This window comes from Toxorhynchites rutilus, chromosome 1 (assembly GCF_029784135.1).
Source record: "Toxorhynchites rutilus septentrionalis strain SRP chromosome 1, ASM2978413v1, whole genome shotgun sequence".
Taxonomy (NCBI): domain Eukaryota; kingdom Metazoa; phylum Arthropoda; class Insecta; order Diptera; family Culicidae; genus Toxorhynchites; species Toxorhynchites rutilus.
The window spans coordinates 22236754-22256903 of NC_073744.1; the positions used below are offsets into that span (position 1 = coordinate 22236754).

The 20150-nt window shown below is 38.2% G+C and overlaps 1 protein-coding gene across 2 annotated transcripts in view; it reads left to right on the plus strand.

Moving 5' to 3' along the window:
* Window positions 1–412: 412 nt before the first annotated feature.
* Window positions 413–20150, plus strand: part of LOC129776445 (lateral signaling target protein 2 homolog) — a 68606-nt gene continuing 48868 nt past the window's right edge. For both annotated transcript variants that reach the window (XM_055782111.1, XM_055782118.1), the window contains exon 1: window positions 413–1211. In XM_055782111.1, the coding sequence (XP_055638086.1) occupies window positions 1176–1211 (36 nt within the window). In that variant the 5' untranslated portion in view covers window positions 413–1175. The remainder of the gene's footprint in view (window positions 1212–20150) is intronic.

Here is a 20150-nt window from a genome sequence, read left to right on the forward strand (position 1 = left end):
ACTTTGATTGATATTATATGCGATTATGATTTATTCTGATTTCTTGTAAGACTTAGCACGTGCAAAACTATACGATTTAATGTTTGCTGGGGAAAGTTCGATCTAGCGCCATCTGTCATTTAACGGCATAATTATTTGAATATTGTTTGTACAAAACACCTAAAATCGTGATTAGAAATAGGATATGGGGGTTTAAATTTGTGGTTATGTGTTTTGTTTGAAGTAAAATTTAAAAAAAAAAATTTGAGATTTATTAGATTTATTTAGATTTGTTTCTGTGACGGATCGTTTCGTATTACACCGGGAGTGAGTGCGGTGTCTTTTAAATCCCTGCGCATTTCACACTGCCGTCCGTCAAGTCAAGTCGCACGCACACACGCACACCAAGAGTTGCTGTTTTTGCATGCCTCAGTTCAGCAGCCATCATCGTTGAGACTAAACGGAAACCGTGTGACTCAATTCGCTCAGTCGTACATTTTACTCGCCTCTTGATAGAGCTAAGAATCGCGAAGCAAACGCAAGACGGGGAATGAAAACAATATTATTATTATAATAAAAATTTAACGCCTCAGCAACAGCGGCAGCAATAGCTTATTTTGCTGGTATAATTCCGTCGTCGGGAAACAGACACAATTTGTCCTGTTTTTTTTTGTCGTGGCTTCGTCGCACCTCAAATGTTTTGTAGTGGGCCACAATTCGGAGCGTGAGGAATAAAAAGGGTGTCATACGTGATAAAAGCATATTTTAAGCAGCACTCTGCTTATCCGTTTGATCGCGAGTTTAAGCGAGCAATAAGTGAATAGTGCCCCGTTTTAATCCGCCCGTGGTGCTGAGGAATAAGAGAAGAGCAGCAGCGGATCGGAGTCGCCAAGAGTGGAAGAAAAAATGTGTTTGGTGCTTCCGAAAGCCTTCGGAAGAATCTCCTAAATAGTTTTCCTGCCAGCAGCTGCGTATGTGTTTGCATGCCTCAAATATGATTGTTCTGTGATTCAGGATTTGTGGCACTGCGAGCTGAAGATTGATGGATTAGGTGTTTGATACGCGTGCAACTAGGAGAAAAAAGTGTACAATAGCAGCTGGTGTATTCGGTGATTTCCACCCCCTACTCGAGGAATATCGCTACGAATAACAAACCACAACAAAGCCACGACAGAAGGAGCCTTCCCTAGCTGACGATGGATTCACTGCGAAAATGGTTGAATAAGCCAAAGGTTAGTTCATGATGCTTGTGTGTTATTATGGTGTTGCAACAGATACGGTGGAGGTGAACACAACACAAAACAAAAGTGATTCCGCAAACGCGGCGGCCCAATCGTCAGCCAGTCAGCCACACGGTCAAAAATGGTAACAGCAGCAGCAGCAGCGGCGGCTTTGAGTGTGTTTGTTGTTGGCCATTGTGCAAGGCCGTTTGCTTGTGTTGGTGTGGGAACGATTTCGAAAAATTGAACACTGTGTTTTGAGAGTTGTGCAAAAAATAAAACAGCGCTAGCTGATAAACAAAGTACCAGCTGTGTGTTGGATCACGTGGCAATTTTGAAGGATTCTTGCGAGTTGCGAAACTAAACAACACAATTTGCACAACGTATTTTCGCGAGATCGGGAACCTGTTTGCATTGAATGCATGTTGATGGGGAAAGACGAGCCCTCATTTCATGTTTGTTGTAAAAATGCTCTAAAGATCATATCATCACACCGTTAGCCGAAAATGTGGTCAAGAATAGTGCTCGAGGTTTTCGGAAGCTTGTTGACAGCTAGGTAGTGCGGACTGAATCAAAACGGCTGTCAAAAAAGATCCAACTGAAATGTCAAAAAAAAAACCAACGATCAAGAGTGTTATTTTTCTTATAACACTCCTGATTGTGTGACCTGTATTGTTATCAAAGGCAAACATAATTAAACTTTTAAGATGAACGAACTACATTTTTCCGTCAATTGTTTAATTGACCATTGCTTTTTCAAAGAGCATCTCACATTGCATGGTATCAGAACTTGACAGAACCTTCCTACACCTACATAAACAACCTACGAATAACGCTTAGTCCACTACAAGATTTTAATGTGGGAGCCAAATTCGACATTGGCGAATTTCGGTACGTACATACATATCAAAAGTGAAATGTTTTGGGGACGTTTTTTTTCTAACGTCGGTGAAAACAGCTTTGATAATGAAGCTGGCCAAATGAAATCCACGTAATTATGATCCGCTAGTGCTGGTGGCCTAATTGTGGAGAAGGCATTACGGTTTCTCATGAGGTTTCCTATCCGGTTGAAATGTAACGATGTATTTCTATCAAAATAATCCTGAAAATGTGTATGAAAGGTTTGCTACACTTTTGGTTTTCAATAATTCAAACATCGTACTTACTCCACAGATACGGGAACCCTTATTCGGAACTAGTTTGTCGTTTCCGCAAAAATCCACCCAACGTTTCTGGGGGTATACGATAAAAGCTTACGCGAACATTTTCTCTCGTATTAAGGCAGCCTTTCACTGAGTATCGTTTTTTGACGTAGGACTACGTCTTTCATTTCTAAACCGGGGTGTAAAATCAAAGTTTCGAAAACGAAAGCGTTACGCCGGAGACCGAGATTTTGATCGTTAATAGCTCCTAAACAACTGAACGAAATGGTATGATAAACACTTCATTCGAAAGATAAAATGTCTACGCGTTCTATACTTGTTACTTTTTGATCCAAAAACTTGTTTCAATAGTCTTAAAACTGCTTTCAAAACAGGCTATTGAAATCACCAATCGGTATATAAGCGAGCGCCGCTCGGAAATCCACTCAGTTCTAATTGAACAGCGATTGGAACATGTTGTCGCTGTTGTGGTGAAGCTCTTTGTTTATCATGAAAGCGCGGATGAACGGTGTCACCAAGAGCCTGTTTGTGCACCTTAGGCCAGACATGAATCCATCAGGAGGAGAGTGATGCCACAATCGGTTCCCCGGGAAGATATCGAAGCAGCCGCTACACACACACACATACACGCGCGGAATTCTTTCCGTTTGGATGCCATTCAGCATCGAGAAAGATCCGGAAAATAATCTGCCAGTTCCTCTGGGAATTTAAAAATACATTCATGTGAAAGAGTTTATTTCAATGTTTTCTGTCCATGTAACACTGTGACCAAATATGTTTCAATCAAGTGCTATTAACAGATGGTTATCGAGTTAGCATAAACCACTGGTGGGCTCGAGGAAAATGTGGAAATATCTAATCGTTACTGAAAATAATCTGCCAGTTCCTCTGGGAATTTAAAAATACATTCATGTGAAAGAGTTTATTTTAATGTTTTCTATCCATGTAACACTGTGACCAAATACAATTGGTTTTGTGATTTTTCAATCAATCGCAATTAACAGGATAGCTTCTGAAGATTATTCTTCCCCATCAGTAGGATATTGTTTTCATGGCTTTGAACTAGATAGTGCTATATTTTTATTAGGCTGTCAAAAAAGTCCTGCGGTATTTCCGCGAGGTGTCGTTGTAAGCGCGTAGTTCTAGTTGTATTCATTGTATCGAGTCATACTATAGCCTGTGTTTTGTTTGGTTAAGTCGTTCGTGAGTTATAGTGTCGCAAATATGGAGCAAAATAAAAAGAAAATCCGACATATTTTACAGTACTACTATGACAAAGGCAAAAATGCATCTCAAGCTGCCAATAAAATTTGTGCAGTTTATGGACCCGATACAGTTTCCATTTCCACCGCACAACGATGGTTTCAACGTTTTCGTTCTGGTGTAGAGGTCGTCGAAGATGCGCCACGCTCCGGAAGGCCTGTCGTCGAAAATTGCACAAAATCGCTGAATTAGCCGAGAAAGACCGGCATAGTAGCAGCCGTAGCATCGGCCAAGAGCTGGGGATGAGTCATCAAACCGTTATTAACCATTTGAAGAAGCTTGGATTCACAAAGAAGCTCGATGTATGGGTGCCACACACGTTGACGCAAAAAAAAACATCTTTGACCGTATCGACGCATGTGAATCGCAACAAAATCGACCCGTTTCTGAAGCGGATGGTGACTGGCGATGAAAAGTGGGTCACTTACGACAACGAGAAACGCAAACGGTCGTGGTCGAAGCCCGCTGAAGCGGCTCAGACGGTGGCCAAGCCCTCATTAACGGCCAGAAGGTTCTGCTGTGTGTTTGGTGGGATTGTCAAGGAATAATCTATTATGAGCTGCTTCCCTATGGCTAAAATCGGACCATCCCTTCGGGTTTTCCGCTTACGAACAGATTTGGCCTCCATTTTTATTTATATAGATAGATATAGGCTATCAGTACGAGGTTGAAGGGATGCTTAAGGACTAAGATGAAACGGTCTCCGTTATCGCTTGGATGTAGTCAATCTTAATATTACTCAAAGATGTTCAGTTAGGGTTTTGAGAATTAACTCATTGTCGTTTGCTCAAAAGATACCCCTCTAGGAGAGTCATTTTTGAGTAAATTAGCGACGCACGTGTTGCCATCCGCACGTTTGCTAAAAAATGATTCGCTTGGCGCCGGCAGCGCTCATTCGGTTTACTTGGTTTGTCGCCGGCCGTTCTTGACATTATCGGAAAATTACAATCTCTTCGATAGTTCTCATAGGCTCTCGACTCTGTTCCCTCACTGTCATGAAATTTCGAATTATAATATAGTAAATGTATAGTATTGTAGTAAATGAATGCAATTTTTCATTTATCGTGAAGAATCGTATCGTCTCTTTAGTGTGCAATGATGTCAGGACAAAAGTAATTATGAAATCTTAAAAAAAACCTTGACGTGTACAAGTTATTGTTACTGAACAAAACACCAACAGAATGCAAAAGATACTGAAGTACTGTCGTTGGCCACTGAGCGATACTATTCTCACGACATCTCTGCGGTGCGACCTATTTTGAGCACGTAACCACTGTGGTTACGCCGGGCGGCAAAATGTTGATGAATGACTCAAAAAATAGGACTAACGTCATGTGTATTGATAAAAACTAAATATAAAAACTTTTTATGTCATACGGTGGGTAAAATATCTTTGATTTGATGAATAGAGCCTCTCATTTTTCATAAACCTGTGAAATATTGTTGTATCCAAAAAGTCTGCAAAAAAATAAAAAGTTGATAGGTCTAAGCCTAGGGCCACGGACGAGATCTTGACATAGGACTGTGATTGTGCGTAGTAATTGCATTTGAATTGAATTTTTTTATTGTTCAAAATTTGTATTTTTTTCTCTTTGGATACATCGAATGGAAGCCCTGAAAATGAAGTTGTTTCCTTTACGGATCAGATAAGATAACGTGGTAGAATCTGAAACCACATTCTGTTCAAAAATGTGCGCATCATCATTTATCATTTTTAAACACAAGTCTAAATAGTTAAGATTTTCCTAAATATAAGCCTAAGCCAATTAAATCTATGACTACAAAAATTTGTTCAGGATAAAAATAGCATTTTCACCTTCGTTGTCACGTTACCATTATTTGTCGGGGGTTGTAATAACTTTATGGCCAGGTGATGTATATTGAGAATCCTATGGGTGCTCTCTTGGGAAGTTCGTGTAGTTGCTGTAATGAACTGATCTCATTGGATGCTGAGTTCTGCTTAAGTATAGACAAGGGAAAGAAGAATAAGCAAGTGCATTCGAGCTTCTAAGGAAGACCTATATAAACAACATATTATTAAGATCGCGACTACTCAAGATATCATAATCTGATATGCGTGAGTGTATCCTTTAGAACTTTTGAATCAGCAGTCAGTTAAATTAATTTATTGTTTATTAACGTAACCAAACAACATGCTCGATATTATGAAATCCTGGACCACAATTACATAAATTGTTAGTAGCAAGACCCACACGATGAAGACGTGAATTAAGCCCGAATTGATTGAACTTTGGGGATAATAGAGCAAAACCATCTTCCAAGATTATCCCTTTATTGATTCTGCCAACTTATAAATGCCTGTTTGTCCGAAAATGGTGAATAGCTCGTGATACGCCCGACTCACATTGTGAGCTAACGCCCGAATGTAGCCGTCGGGGAGGAAAGCGAGTGGTTAGTGCAATCGGAAAAAAACATAACCATTTTACTAGTCAAATTGTTTATTTTTTTCTGTTCGTGTTTCAAGCAAAAAAAAATGCTGGATAAATTTCCTGTCTAATGGTATAATACACAACATATGTCACAATAACGGTTTTGAGTAATGTGCGTTTGAAAACTCTTAATGAATCGTTATATTTTTCGTAGAGTGACCCCCCTATATAGAAATCAAAGACATAGTCCTATGTCAAAAGTATTTTACAGATATGTCTGTAAATTTACAAACATATATGTGAATCTGGTGAATCTGGTGAATCTATGGTGGTCTGAGAATTTATTGCAAGAAATCGCTTGAAAACATACATGAATTTGCTTGAAAATGAAGTGGATTGAGTCCGCACCACTTAGGTTGACAGGTGTCACTGATTGTTTTGATTTGCAATAAATATGATGCAAATTATTTGTCTAGTGCCTTACACCAGAGGATAGTAACTTCGAGCAAAAAATGGGAACCGATTCAAGATGGCTTTTATGTAAACAGTGAACTTTTTTACACTCTAAAAATTGCATCGACTTGCACTGACAACTGAATGATTTTGTCCATTTGTGCGAGATGCCACAAAACAGCTGGGAATAAATATTGTCTATATATACAGTAAGCTACATTTGATGCGACATTTAGGTAATTGGACAGACCTGTAATGCGACACGTTTAATTGGACATTTTTGTGAACATCGGATTCGGGGCCCAAATTATGGCCCCACATTGGAAGTTCAGGGTGTCGACTACCTTGAAAAACCTTGAAAATCATTGAAAATCAGGGAATATCAGGGATTTTCGTCACCAACCTGGAAAAATGCAATTCTGCAGATTAGAATTTTTATTATTGCAGTAATTAAACAGTTAATGGTACCAATACAATTGTATTTGACTAGTTTGACTCTCACTTACTTATGCAATCAGTGCCTGCAGTTCAACTTCAACAAATTTCCTTTCATTTTCCCTTCGAAAACTATCGATAAATTCATGCTTCAAAACCATGTTATCAAAGTGCTTGTGGAGATACAGAGATTCTGTGGTGTCCGGAAAGAGTTATGTGTCTCAAATCACTCCGCACTGCTTAACCCTTTCGTCGCCCCGTCCCCCAGATATGGGTGACACTTTCCTCGTTCAAATTTAATAAGATTTTCGAAAGGAGTTTGACAGCATAGGCACCTAAATGTAACTATAGGATATGTAGAAAAATAATAAAATCATAATCATATTAATGTAATGTTTATACTATACTTTTTATCAATTTATAGTACAGAAGGTTTGTACTGGAGTTTTTAGCGAAACCCGAAAAATATGACTTTGGCATGTGCTATTGTTGTCAACTCGTCTTCAAATAGAAAGAAATTTCACTAGATCATGTAAAAGTTGTCTACGAACTATGTTTGGTTGTCATCTAATAAATCATCCGCAATTTGGGCTTCGCTAGAAGCTCAAAAACAGCGCATTGGGCGACGAACGTGTTCAAAGGACATGGTTGTAATGTTTCATGACAGCCAGAAAGCTATGAAAGTCTAACTAAGTGAAGTTTATGTTTGGCATTGCCCCGTATTCTAAATCTAACCTCAATGAAACAAGCTATACATTGTCGTTGATTTCGACCAATCTTTTAACAAGAATATAAAGAAGTTGCATATGGATCTTAGTAACAGATGTTGGGATGAAGAATAGAAGGAGATGGCCAATCGTTGCGTGACGTCAAAATTCTTGGGAGTTCTCAAGTATCAGATGAACTTGCAGCTTTTAAAGAAGACCTGGAAAATATAACTTTAAATAAACTTCCTCTGGTGTCGATAAAACTAACTTGAATTGATCATTTTACGCGACTTTCGAAATAGAGAAGAAAAAGTCTTGAATTTGGGTACTTTCGGATTGTATATTTTATAGAGTGCATACAAGAATGGTTGGGCTCAGAAAAATTGACAAACAAATACTGCAATTTCTTCTGGGATGTGATGCACTGGTTTGAACGCTAATGCAGCGTTAATGTATCCTACGATGAAAGCCGTATCTTCTCTTGAACCTTTCATCATTGATTACTATCAACAAATGGCTAGAAAACGATTCGACTTACACTGAAACAATATTGCTTGCAACAAAAGCAACTAGTTTGAAATAATAGAGCAATTCCAAATGAGGGGCTCAGAATGCAAGGGGTGTAAGTGAATTGATCGATTTTTCTTCATCAACTTTTTATTTAGTTAATAACTCAACTGTAAAAACGTTCCAATTTATGTTTGCTATAGAATCCGATAGATGAGGTTCTGACCTATTTTCCACGTTGGTAAATACAGCAGGGAATGTATTTGCAGCTAAGTTATGACCCAAAGAGAGAGTCGATGTAGAGAAATCGATCAAATCACTTACACTTACACCTTTCATTCTGAGCCCCTCAAATTAAATCGACAAATAACAAAACATAAGTATTTTTGATGCGAATGATAGTTTGTATTCCGCTGGGGTTGGAGGAAAAATGAGTTTTCCACAGCATTTGGGACTCAAGTGTAACTTTTGAAAAGGGCCTGTCGATTTTAGTAAGAGAAATCTTTGATAATTTATATCTAAAAAATTATGAGTTCTACCGAAATAGTGTCTTAGAAAGAGTTATAAAGTATTGATGTCCAAACATGAAAAAATAGTTACTTTATTTACAAGAAAAACATTAATTTGCAACATCTATAATACATATTTTTTAACATAATTATGTATGTATTTGAAAAAGTTGTTGCAAATTGTAAGCAAATTCATAAAATTTCATGAACATATATAACAGTATAACGGTATAACATTAAAAGAGCCTATTTACTATAAAAAAGACAACAAATTATAAATATTTTTTTAAATATCTCGAAATGGCTGCATTTAGAAGGAGATTGATAAAAAGCTTTTTTGTTTTGAATAACATCAGAATTTACAATTTGTGGCTAAAAATGATTGTTAACACAAAAAAATTGGAAGGTTCGAAAATTTAAAAAAAATGTTCCACAAAGTTAGTCAAAAATAGTTTTATCATCTTGTATTAATTTTTTAAATTTTCTACATGACTTCTATTTTATATGAAAAAATGAAAAAATACATATATAAATTGAAAAAAAAAAAATGAAAAAGACAACAAATTATAAATATTTTTTTAAATATCTCGAGAATGGCTGCATTTAGAAGTAGATTGATAAAGAGGTTTTTTCTTTTTTTTTTACATCACATCAGGATTCATAATTTGTGGCTAAAAATAATTTGAAAACTTTCCGCCCATTTTGAGTATTCCATATTTATCCATAGAATGGTCATATCGAATATTTTTCCATATCATCGAACTTCTTCGCTGAAATATGTATTCTGAATGAAACTTACATAAACGGTGAGCGATCAAGCATCCATTGGTAGTGGAGGATAATCGTTTTCAACTTCTAAGCTACGTCATATCTGAGCATAAACAGAACTCTGTGTTCTAGGTCCAGGTATTCACGAGAGTAAATTTAACATGGCGAGCCGCTGATACATTTTTATCCGCAACATCCCATGTTGATAACTTGATGAAATGACCGGAATATTTGGAGGATTTTCCAAATAATTTGAGAAGGACTTAGCGAAACGAGTGCTATCCAAATCTCTATAATACCTGCTCAAAACAGAGTTCTGCACTTTTGTATTGATAGAAGCAGATTCAGTCCACCTTTTCTGATGGACAGTACTCTCGTTCCCGAATACTTCCCGAATTTAGCGTCCATTTGGCGACGTTATCTTTGATACAGCTGAGTTAGGTATGCTCAGCACCGGAGAGCAGCTTTTTAACACTTTGCGGAACGCTCACGAGATTTCTCGTGTCGCGTGTTCCGTCTGTTACGGATGGATCAAGAAATAACACGTATTTTCCACACTTGAAGGTTAAATCCTTGGTTTGCTGAGAATCTAATGAGTATATGAATATATTATCAGTATATGTTATTACGACATTTGTTTTTTTTACAAGGAGGTTTGGAATCCGGGTTTGGACTACATATTCTGTACCACGACTAAGAGGAAACTCTTATCAATACGATCAATGGCATGGTTGAAATCACAAGCGATAAGTCTTCCTGCTCTATATTTGGAATTAAGCTTGACAATTGTACGTTTTATGGAATTAGCCGCATTGAAAATATTTTCTTCAAATTGGAGCATTTTAGGCATTCAAAATATGGTTTTCTTTGTTCTAATTATCGCTTCAATATCTTAACTAGTATCTCGTAGCCAAGGTTCAGTAAAGAAGTATGCCTAAACCCATTGGTTGTTTTTTATTCGAACGCTTTCGACACATTTTTTTTTGAATGGTACCTCGATTAGCTTCAATCAAAACAGTTTTTTGATTATAGATTATTGATTCCGCTGTGATTCTTTTTTTTTCTTGATTGTGCAGTGTTTACAGTACATTGAAGTCATCGAAGAAATGTTTCTAATGGAATAGTGTTTTTGTTTTTGCTTCGGAAACACCCTTAGAAAAGCAGATATGTATTTGTCGTTGGTTCTCTTGAATTTTCCCGAAAATTGATTTTGAAGGAGTAGTATTTTGGGCTTAGTACCAGTTATTATAGTGGTATTATTACATAAATGATCAAATAGGTTTTCATACGTATTAGAACAAATGCGATGAAAAAGAATAAATTTTTGTTATAGTAACTTCAACCCAATATTTCATACAGTTGCCATAACCGAGCTTTTCCTGCAGCCAACGATTTCACATATTTTCAAACTCTAAGATATATTGGTGGGAAAAGCGTGATCAATACTACATGAATAGAACTCGGAACAAACTGAAGAGCGATACAAATAAGTTATTATACAGGGTTTTCCAGCTTAAAATTCCGAAAGTAAATTGAAATAAAACACACTTAGAATTCGAATTTCGATGAAACTTTTATTTCAAATTAATGTTTGGTTTATGCCATTATGTGTGAAATACAACATCATTCAAATGTCCACCTAGGGCTTCCTCGCACACCTTGATCCGGAACAGGTAATTTTCGATGACTTTTCGGCACATATGGGGCGGTATCTCGGTCATAACTTCACGAATGTTGTCTTTCAAATGTTCAAGAGTTTGCGGAGAGTTGGCATAGACACGGTCTTTCGCATAACCCCACAAAAAAAAGTCTAGCGGGTTCAAATCGCATGATCTGGACGGCCAATTGGTATCACCTAAACGCGAAATTATGCGTCCCTCAAATTTCGTTCGCAATATGGCCATGTTCGGTCGTTTTGTGTGGCACGTGGCGCCGTCCTGCTGAAACCACATGTCATCCGTATCCATATCTTCAATTTGTGGCAAAAAAAAATCGGTTTACATGTGGCCATAGCGCTCACCACTCACAGTTACCGTCTCGCCGTCCTCATTTTCAAAGAAATACGGCCCGATGACTCCACCAGACCATAATGCGCACCAAACAGTGACTTTTGGCGGATGCAATGGCCTCTCAACAATCACGTGTGGATTTTCTGAGCCCCATATACGGAAATTTTGGGTGTTCACATAGCCACCGAGCTCGAAATGTGCCTCATCGCTGAAGAAAATTTGATGCGAAAATTCAGCATTTTGCTGCTGTTGTTCGTTCACCCAATCGACGTATGCCCGACGCATTCCATGGTCACCACGCTCTAATTTTTGTACCAGTTGGACTTTATATGGATGTAGGTGCAAGTCCAAAAATTCGCCACAATGATGTGTTTAACAAGCCCAATTGCTGAGCACGCCGTGGAATCGAAACATTCGGGTCATCCTCCACACTGGCAGCAACAGCAGCAATATTTTCGGCCGAACGCACATTACGATGATGCACAGGTTTCACAATATCCGCAAAGGATCCAGTTCGTTCGAATTTACGCACTACATTAGCGATTGTGTGCTCTGTAGGCCGTCTATGATGACCAAAATCCGTCCGTAATGCTCGAAAAACATTTGCCGGTTTTTCATCATTTTTATAGTATAATTTAACAAAATTAACACATTGCGCGATGCTAAAACGATCCATATTGTAAAATGGCAGACATTCAACTAACGATATGACGCTTTGGTTGACAGCTATGTCGAACGGTTGTCAGCGCAGGGCTGTATACTTTCGGAAGCCCGAAATGGAAAACCCTGTACAAGTATTTGAAATAACTTTTCGGGCAATGTTAATGAAAAAAAAAACAAAAAATAGAAAACAATTACTACTACTAATAAAGCCTTTTTGCATTGTTTTTGTTTTTTTCAAAAAAGGTTATTTGATTTAAGATTATAATCAGAATAGAACGATTTCTATGTTGCAGGCCCCTAAAGTGAAACAGTTTGCGTTGCATCTTCATCTGGATATTCAATGCAGATAGGCCGCTGGGAATTTGTTAATAAAACATATTTTCAATGCGCTGGTGTAATCTTAACCGATATATGGAATGGAACACGTCCTCTGAAAATCCTCCAAACGGTGACGGAAAAGGTTTTGTATTGCACTGACAACAGTCAAGTTGAGATACTGGAGCTGGACAAAGTACAGTTGATAAGTTTTAGAACTTGTGCCTATTTTATTTTTTGAATATATGATTTTTAGCGACGAAAGAATCGGAAGACACAATACTTTGCGGAACGCTCACGAGATTTCTCGTGTCTCGCGTTCCGTCTGTTATGGATGGTAAAATCTTTTTAGCTATTTAATTTTTTATTACTTCAGTAGACTCGAAATGTATCAGCATTTCTCGTTTATTTGGTAAAACTCGCATCAGACTTTCTCTTTCCTGCTCAGTAATCGATCACAAACTATAAACACTTTTGCTCTTATGTTCCGCTTGAGATGTAAGCGAACCCCACAACATGCAACAGTAAGGTTACCCTGCTGGAATTTGAAAGCATACTTTCATGAAATATACGTTTATGTGAATGAGTGTAGTGTATATCTATATTCCAAAATTATGTATACTCTTCCATATCCGCACTAACACAGAAAATTCTCGTATGCTGCTCTTCTTTGTCGTAGCACACCTCGATACAGAAGGCTTCCTCTCCTTGTATCGAGCTGTGTGTGTATGTGTGTGAAATCAGTATTAGGCATGAACGATATCCGCTTGTTGTGTTATGCTAGCTCACTCGCATCTATGTTTTCATTCTATTCTATTTTTGGTTTCCGCCTCTAGACCTGAGAAAGGCCCTTGTGGAAAGAAACTCTATTCCATACTCCTCCTTCACCCGACAAGAAAACAATCCTTTCTCGCTCGACGCTCTGCGGCAACCATGTTGCTTCGATGACCACCAAAGAGGAAGTGGTGTGGCTTCAAATCATGGATGGCTTTTTTAAACAGAAGTATAAGTTGCTCGTTATTGACAGCTCTGTTCGGGGATGCACACAAATCGGCAGAACAAATGTATAGGAAAAAGAGAATGCTTCCAGTTTTCATTAATTTAAACTGTTTGGGCATTAGTGGTTTGTACTGTATAGTGTATCAAAAGAATCTTAGAGAATTTCCGATTCCCTTGGTGTACAAAGTATCAGAGTTTGTTCGCTGTGAAATTAGTTATTAACGTTAACTCTATTTCACAAAAACGTGACCTGTTTTCTGATTTGGCACCCTTCCTGAAAGACGTAGTTCTACGTCAAAAATATGCCCGACTTGCATGTACATTTGCAGAGCGGATTTCCACAGGTACATCGATTTAGAAGTCTGTGTTGGGGAAACCGTAAATCAGGCCAATCAAAACTTGGCAGTTGGGGCGTTTAAATAACGCTTGATATTAGGCTGTCAAAAAAGTCCTGCGGTATTTTTTTTTTGAATTTTCATTTGTTCATAAAATTAGTTACAATCATTTGTTTTAAGTCAAATATGCGCCGTTTTGTTCGATGACTTGTTCCCAACGAGATGCCAACTTCATAATACCCCTGTTATAGAAGCTCGCTTCTCTATTGGCAAAAAACTCGGATAGCCAATTTTCACAGGCCTCTTTTGTGGCTAACTTCTGACTACCTAGCTCGTTCGCCATGGACAAAAACAAGTGGTAGTCACTTGGTGCAAGGTCCGGACTATACGGCGGATGCAAAAGAACCTCACATCCGAGCTCCCGGAGCTTCTGGCGCGTCACCAAAGAAGTGTGTGGCCTGGCGTTGTCCTGATGGAAGACAATGCGGCATCTGTTTATCAAAGATGGCCTCTTCTTCATGAGTGCTACCTTTAAGCGGTCCAGTTGTTGGCAGTACAGGTCTGAATTGAGCGTTTGGCCATAGGGAAGCAGCTCATAATAGATTATTCCTTGACAATCCCACCAAACACACAGCAGAACCTTCCTGGCCGTTAATGAGGGCTTGGCCACCGTCTGAGCCGCTTCAGCGGGCTTCGACCACGACCGTTTGCGCTTCACGTTGTCGTAAGAGACCCACTTTTCATCGCCAGTCACCATCCGCTTCAGAAACGGGTCGATTTTGTTGCGATTCACATGCGTCGATACGGTCAAAGATGTTTTTTTGCGTCAACGTGTGTGGCACCCATACATCGAGCTTCTTTGTGAATCCAAGCTTCTTCAAATGGTTAATAACGGTTTGATGACTTATCCCCAGCTCTTGGCCGATGCTACGGCTGCTACTATGCCGGTCTTTCTCGGCTTATTCAGCGATTTTGTCGCAATTTTCGACGACAGGCCTTCCGGAGAGTGGCGCATCTTCGACGACCTCTACACCAGAACGAAAACGTTGAAACCATCGTTGTGCGGTGGAAATGGAAACTGTATCGGGTCCATAAACTGCACAAATTTTATTGGCAGCTTGAGATGCATTTTTGCCTTTGTCATAGTAGTACTGTAAAATATGTCGGATTTTCTTTTTATTTTGCTCCATATTTGCGACACTATAACTCACGAACGACTTAACCAAACAAAACACAGGCTATAGTATGACTCGATACAATGAATACAACTAGAACTACGCGCTTACAACGACACCTCGCGGAAATACCGCTGGACTTTTTTGACAGCCTACTATTTTACAGTTATTCATTTGTTCATCTCGTGGAAAATAATATTTCATTAATTGTGATAGACGCCTAGAAATATCTTTCAAACATCTTTCCGATCTGTTAAGAAATTTTCGAGTTGTAAGCATTCGAAATACGGGTAGGGTTAGCACACAAAACGGCAGAACAAATGTATAGGAAAAACGGAAGTTCTTCCAGTTTTCATGAATTTAAACCGTTCAGAGATAGGCGAATTGTAAGGTTTGACATATCAAACAAATCTAAGAGAATTTCCGATTCGATTGGTATGCAAATCATGAGAATTCGTTCACAGTGAAAATAGTTATTAACGTTAACTTTATTTCATAAAAACGTAACCTGTTTTCTGATTTGACATCCTTCCTGAAAGACGTAGTTCTACGTCAACAAAATCCTAGACGGGAATACAATTGATCACTTGAGCATCCTCAATCTCTTACCCGTAGGGCCATCCTCAGAGATGAACAGCGATTGGATGGAACCTAGGACAACTTACGACATTCCATACAGTGTAATCGAACCTTCTCGTTCAGTAGGGCATGAAGGTTGTCCCAGTGTTCGTAATGGTTCAATCGTGTTCTACTCTGATGGGTCGAAAACCCAACTTGACCCTATTCAATTCTGTTGTCCAAAGAATATTCGACAGATCGCCAAGAAATGTCATGCACGTTGCATGTGACGAATGTAGGAAGCTTCCTTTGCTAGTTATCAACTAAGATCGATAATCGCAAACACGTACTGTAATCATAGGATGGATGTCGGCTCATTTCGTGCGGAAAGTGCGTTTCGCGTTTCGCACACTATCGCGTTTCGCGTTAAGATCAGAGGAGCAGCAAACTGTGGGGCTCAATGTTTTCATTTTTCCCCAGCACAATGACTGCTGTCGTTGTTTGCGGGCATAATCCTCTCACGACACCCTAGAGACGATTCTGTGTTACAGAGCACATAACAGTAAACGCGTCATCGGCGCCTTGTTTTGAATCGATACATTTGCGTGCATCGTGCCAAACAGTGAGTGGATTTTAAAGGGCTTCTACTATTTTTCAAGTTTTCCGAGAATCTGTGATCTATTTGAGACTCGCTCATGTATACGTTTATTAACCCAGAGGTTATGAACAGATTACACGGAAATGGAGCGTTCTGGTTACGTCGTAGAATCGTACCAATCAATACGAAATAATAAACTAGAGCCGGTGACAGTATATGATAGAGGTTATCAACTGTTGGTATTTGGCAAACTGTCCCGTCCAGCTACGCTGACACTGCTCCTGTCAGCCCGAAACTTTCCACTCTCTGTGATAGTGATTAAATGTGTTTTTTTGCTATGCGCAGAAAAAACCCACCTCGAGAAATGCCATTTTCATTCCCCGAGGTACGGCACCAGCTCGAGCTGTGTGACACAAGTGATATGATACGACGAACCTCATAATGTTATTATTTAGCAATGTAAAGCTGATAGGCCAAGCGAGCGGGTATTTGTTTGTGTGCCACGCAGAGATAAGACATCGGGGTTTAGCTAGAACGGCTATACGAGGAACGAATTTTCGAATCAAGTCTGGCGGAAAAACTGTTGCAAATAATCCAGGAAGCCATAGGCTTTACCTCCAGCATTGACCTATAAAACATGAGAAATTTTGTTGCTGGAATTGAATCATCCTAAGAACATGAGTATGTAGATTGGAAAATCGGGCTCGAAAGTTATCCACATTTTGTAGTTAAGCCTAACGTTTATTGATGTTTTTTTTGGCGTAGAACTACGTCTTTCATTAAGGGTGCCAAATCAAAAAACAGGTCACGTTTTTATGAAATAAAGTTAACGTTAAAAACTATTTTTGCCCCGAACGGATTTAGACGATTTACATACCAAACGAATCGGAAATTCCCCAAGATTTCTTTGATATTATTTGGTTGCTTTATGTTACAATCCCCTGGTGTGTAAATGGTTAAAATTCATGAAAACTAGGAAAAGCTTTTCTACCCGTGCTGTCAATAACGAGCAACTTATCGACGAGCAGCGATGGGGAAATCGTTAGATATAAAGTCTCCGTGAACAAAGGAAAAGAAGAAGAACGAAGGAGAATATTTACCTGGAGTATAAACAGTGGATCGAGCTGAGGCAAACTTGAATTTTTTGTGAGGGCACCGACTGAATAACATCGTTACTGATCGAGCTGGACGGCGAGGGATAGAGTGCCTTTCTCAAGGCAATGGGAGTGGAGGAGTAATACGTGTAAAGTAAAGTTTTCCAAGGGTTTTTCTGAAGGTTAGAGACGAATGAACTGAAGAAGTTTAAAGTCTCACATGTCAGCGTTTCGGGTTAAGCTGTGGACGCGACCAAATTACTCACTCGCTGATGTCTCTAACATTGCAATCATTGCATCAAACTGACGCCATTGCGTTAAGCTTCTGAGCTACACAATTGTGTGGGGAATACTCAAGCTAGGCTATGGTCAGCTCACCAAGATAATAAATGTTCTGGAATTTTGTGCGTGGTTTGGTTTCGTATGACGGTAGCAAAACTCTCTCCACAAAGGATGACAGCTAAGCTGATCTAGACCGGCAATATTAACAAAAAGGACTTCTGTTGAAAAGTGCGCAAAAGGGAGATAAGTGTGTGTATATTTAATTGCTTCAAGCCATCGATATATGGATATTTGTGTGCTAACGTGCATTCTTCATAACCTGTTTGGTGTTGCTAATTATGCAACCGTAATGATAAATATAAACAAGGAGTGGAGATAGCGGGAGAGAAACATTAGTAATGAATCTCTGCTGAGACAAATATTCAGCCTTTTTCCAAGCAGTTATCATTGTTTGTTTTCCGTCATCATAAAGGCTTCGTTGGTGCCTTTGACATTGCATCAATGCATTGAACTAACGCTATGGTGAAGCAGGTGTTAAGGCTGTGCACTAAAAAAATATTTGGGGAATACCAAGTTATTCAATAAGTTATAATAAGTTATTTATTTATTTGGGTTCGCGGGCCAGTTGCAAAACTCCCTCCAACTAGGATTGCATTTGATCTTGATCATAATGAAGCGTTACAGCATTGGGATGTTACAGAGCATTGCAGACTGCAACATCCCAATTATGAGAACACTCGTAATACTAACCTCGAGCCAACCGCGAGTAATCGGTTACATATTCCTAACATAGTTGTAAGGCAAACATTGTCGAAATATTGAACTCCCGGCCCCGTCAGGCTGACGTCCTATGAGCCTTAATAAAAATATATATTTTGGAAAAAAATATTGAAGCGGTGCTACTCTTTTCGAGGTTGTTGAGATTAACGGAAATAGTTCATTTCGCTTATTCAGTCACCAAGAAAGTTAATGTCGTCCTTGAATTTTTTTATGTGTTTCGGTTGCCTTGCCAGTGGCAAAACTTTCTCCACTAGGGATGATAGCTGCGCTTATCTCGAGCATGTATTGTTCTGGGAGAACAAGAATGAGTCATCAAACAATTATCGTCAAATGATCCTACAATAAAACAAAATATTTCAGGGCGACCAAACTGATAGAATGGTTATTTCTAAAATAAAATAATATCCGCAGTTATAAACAAGCGACTTGATTTACACTACAACGTAGTTCTACGTCAACAATGCAGTCGTGTCTTGGATACAACCTCTTATAATTTTCTTGAAATCAATTATTTTATTGTATTCGTGGTTTTCAATTGTAAGATTAAAATAAAAAAATAAAAATTTGGATTTTTGAAACTGTTCTTCTCATTAATCCGAAAGATCTTTCCACAAGGATTTAATTTTTTTTCTCACAGAGCTCTGTCATACTGCTGACTCCTATGAATTTGGTAAACCATCTAAATCCATTATCTTTATCTCATATATTTAGGAGAAAAAAAATCTTTGTACAGCGCAATGCTCTAAATATACCGACAAAATAAAAAGAAAAACAAAAACATATAAAAAAACAAATTTAATTAAATATTAGAGCAGTACAGGGTCTCTAAATTCAAAATGAATTAAAAATGCCCAAAAACAAAAAAAAATTCGCGTAATCCTCTTAAAAATTCAAGAAAAAATTACGCTACATGTGGAAAAAACAACACATACGAACTCATTTAAATGAAAATTAGAGCAAAAGTGGGTCTCGAAGTAATTTTTTTATCAAAATTTCGAAATGCCTGAAATTATATATTTTTTTTTGTACCGCGAGAAACACTCTAAAAATTTTGAAAAAAAATGACATATACCTAAAAAATTAGAAGTGTCTGGGCCTAGGGGCACGGACGGAGGTTTGACATAGGACTGTGATTGTTCAGAACACTTGATTATTTTAAATGTAATTCTTTTCATTGTTCAGAAATATGTTGTTTTAACTCTTTTGAAACTCTAAATAACAGCCCTGAAAAGGGCCGTTTGTTGTATGTACCCATAATCTTCAAACGGTTTGTAACGAATAAAGAAAGACAATAAGCTTCTGGCAGGAAGTTCAACTGTCTAACTGAAAATGATTAATGAATATCAGTGGGACACATAACAGGGTGGAATGGTAGATGAAGTACAGGTGTTATATCGTCATTGATTACATTGAATATGAAATTTATGGGGAAGAAACGAAAAAACAAGTTGGAAATACTCACGATTTCGTGATATTTTGAGGTAAAATACACGTGAAATCATGAAGTTGCTTTATTTTTAATGGATAGCTATGGTATTGAGATTTTTTTCCATTGTCTCATTCTTATTATTAGGCATCGGGAGCAGTAGCTTTTTCGGTGAAATAATGTTCGATTGCAGACTATCACAATCAAGTCGTATTGGTTCTACTGCTCAATCTATCATAGAAGGAATTGAGTCACTGAGAATTATGAACATGAGTCATGAAGAATATTAATATTTCATTTCGTTTAACTTTTGTGATGCGATGTACCGTTTTGTCTCATATTCCGAACAGTCTCAAATTCCGAACACTTCATTTTTAAATGTAAATTTACTTATCTTTCATTTTATAAATAATTGAATAATGAAAACACAGACATTATTTGAGGTATATTTGAGGCTTCATTTTGACATCATTGACAGGTGTCGATATAGCCTATAATTTATAATATTAGACATTTGCAAAA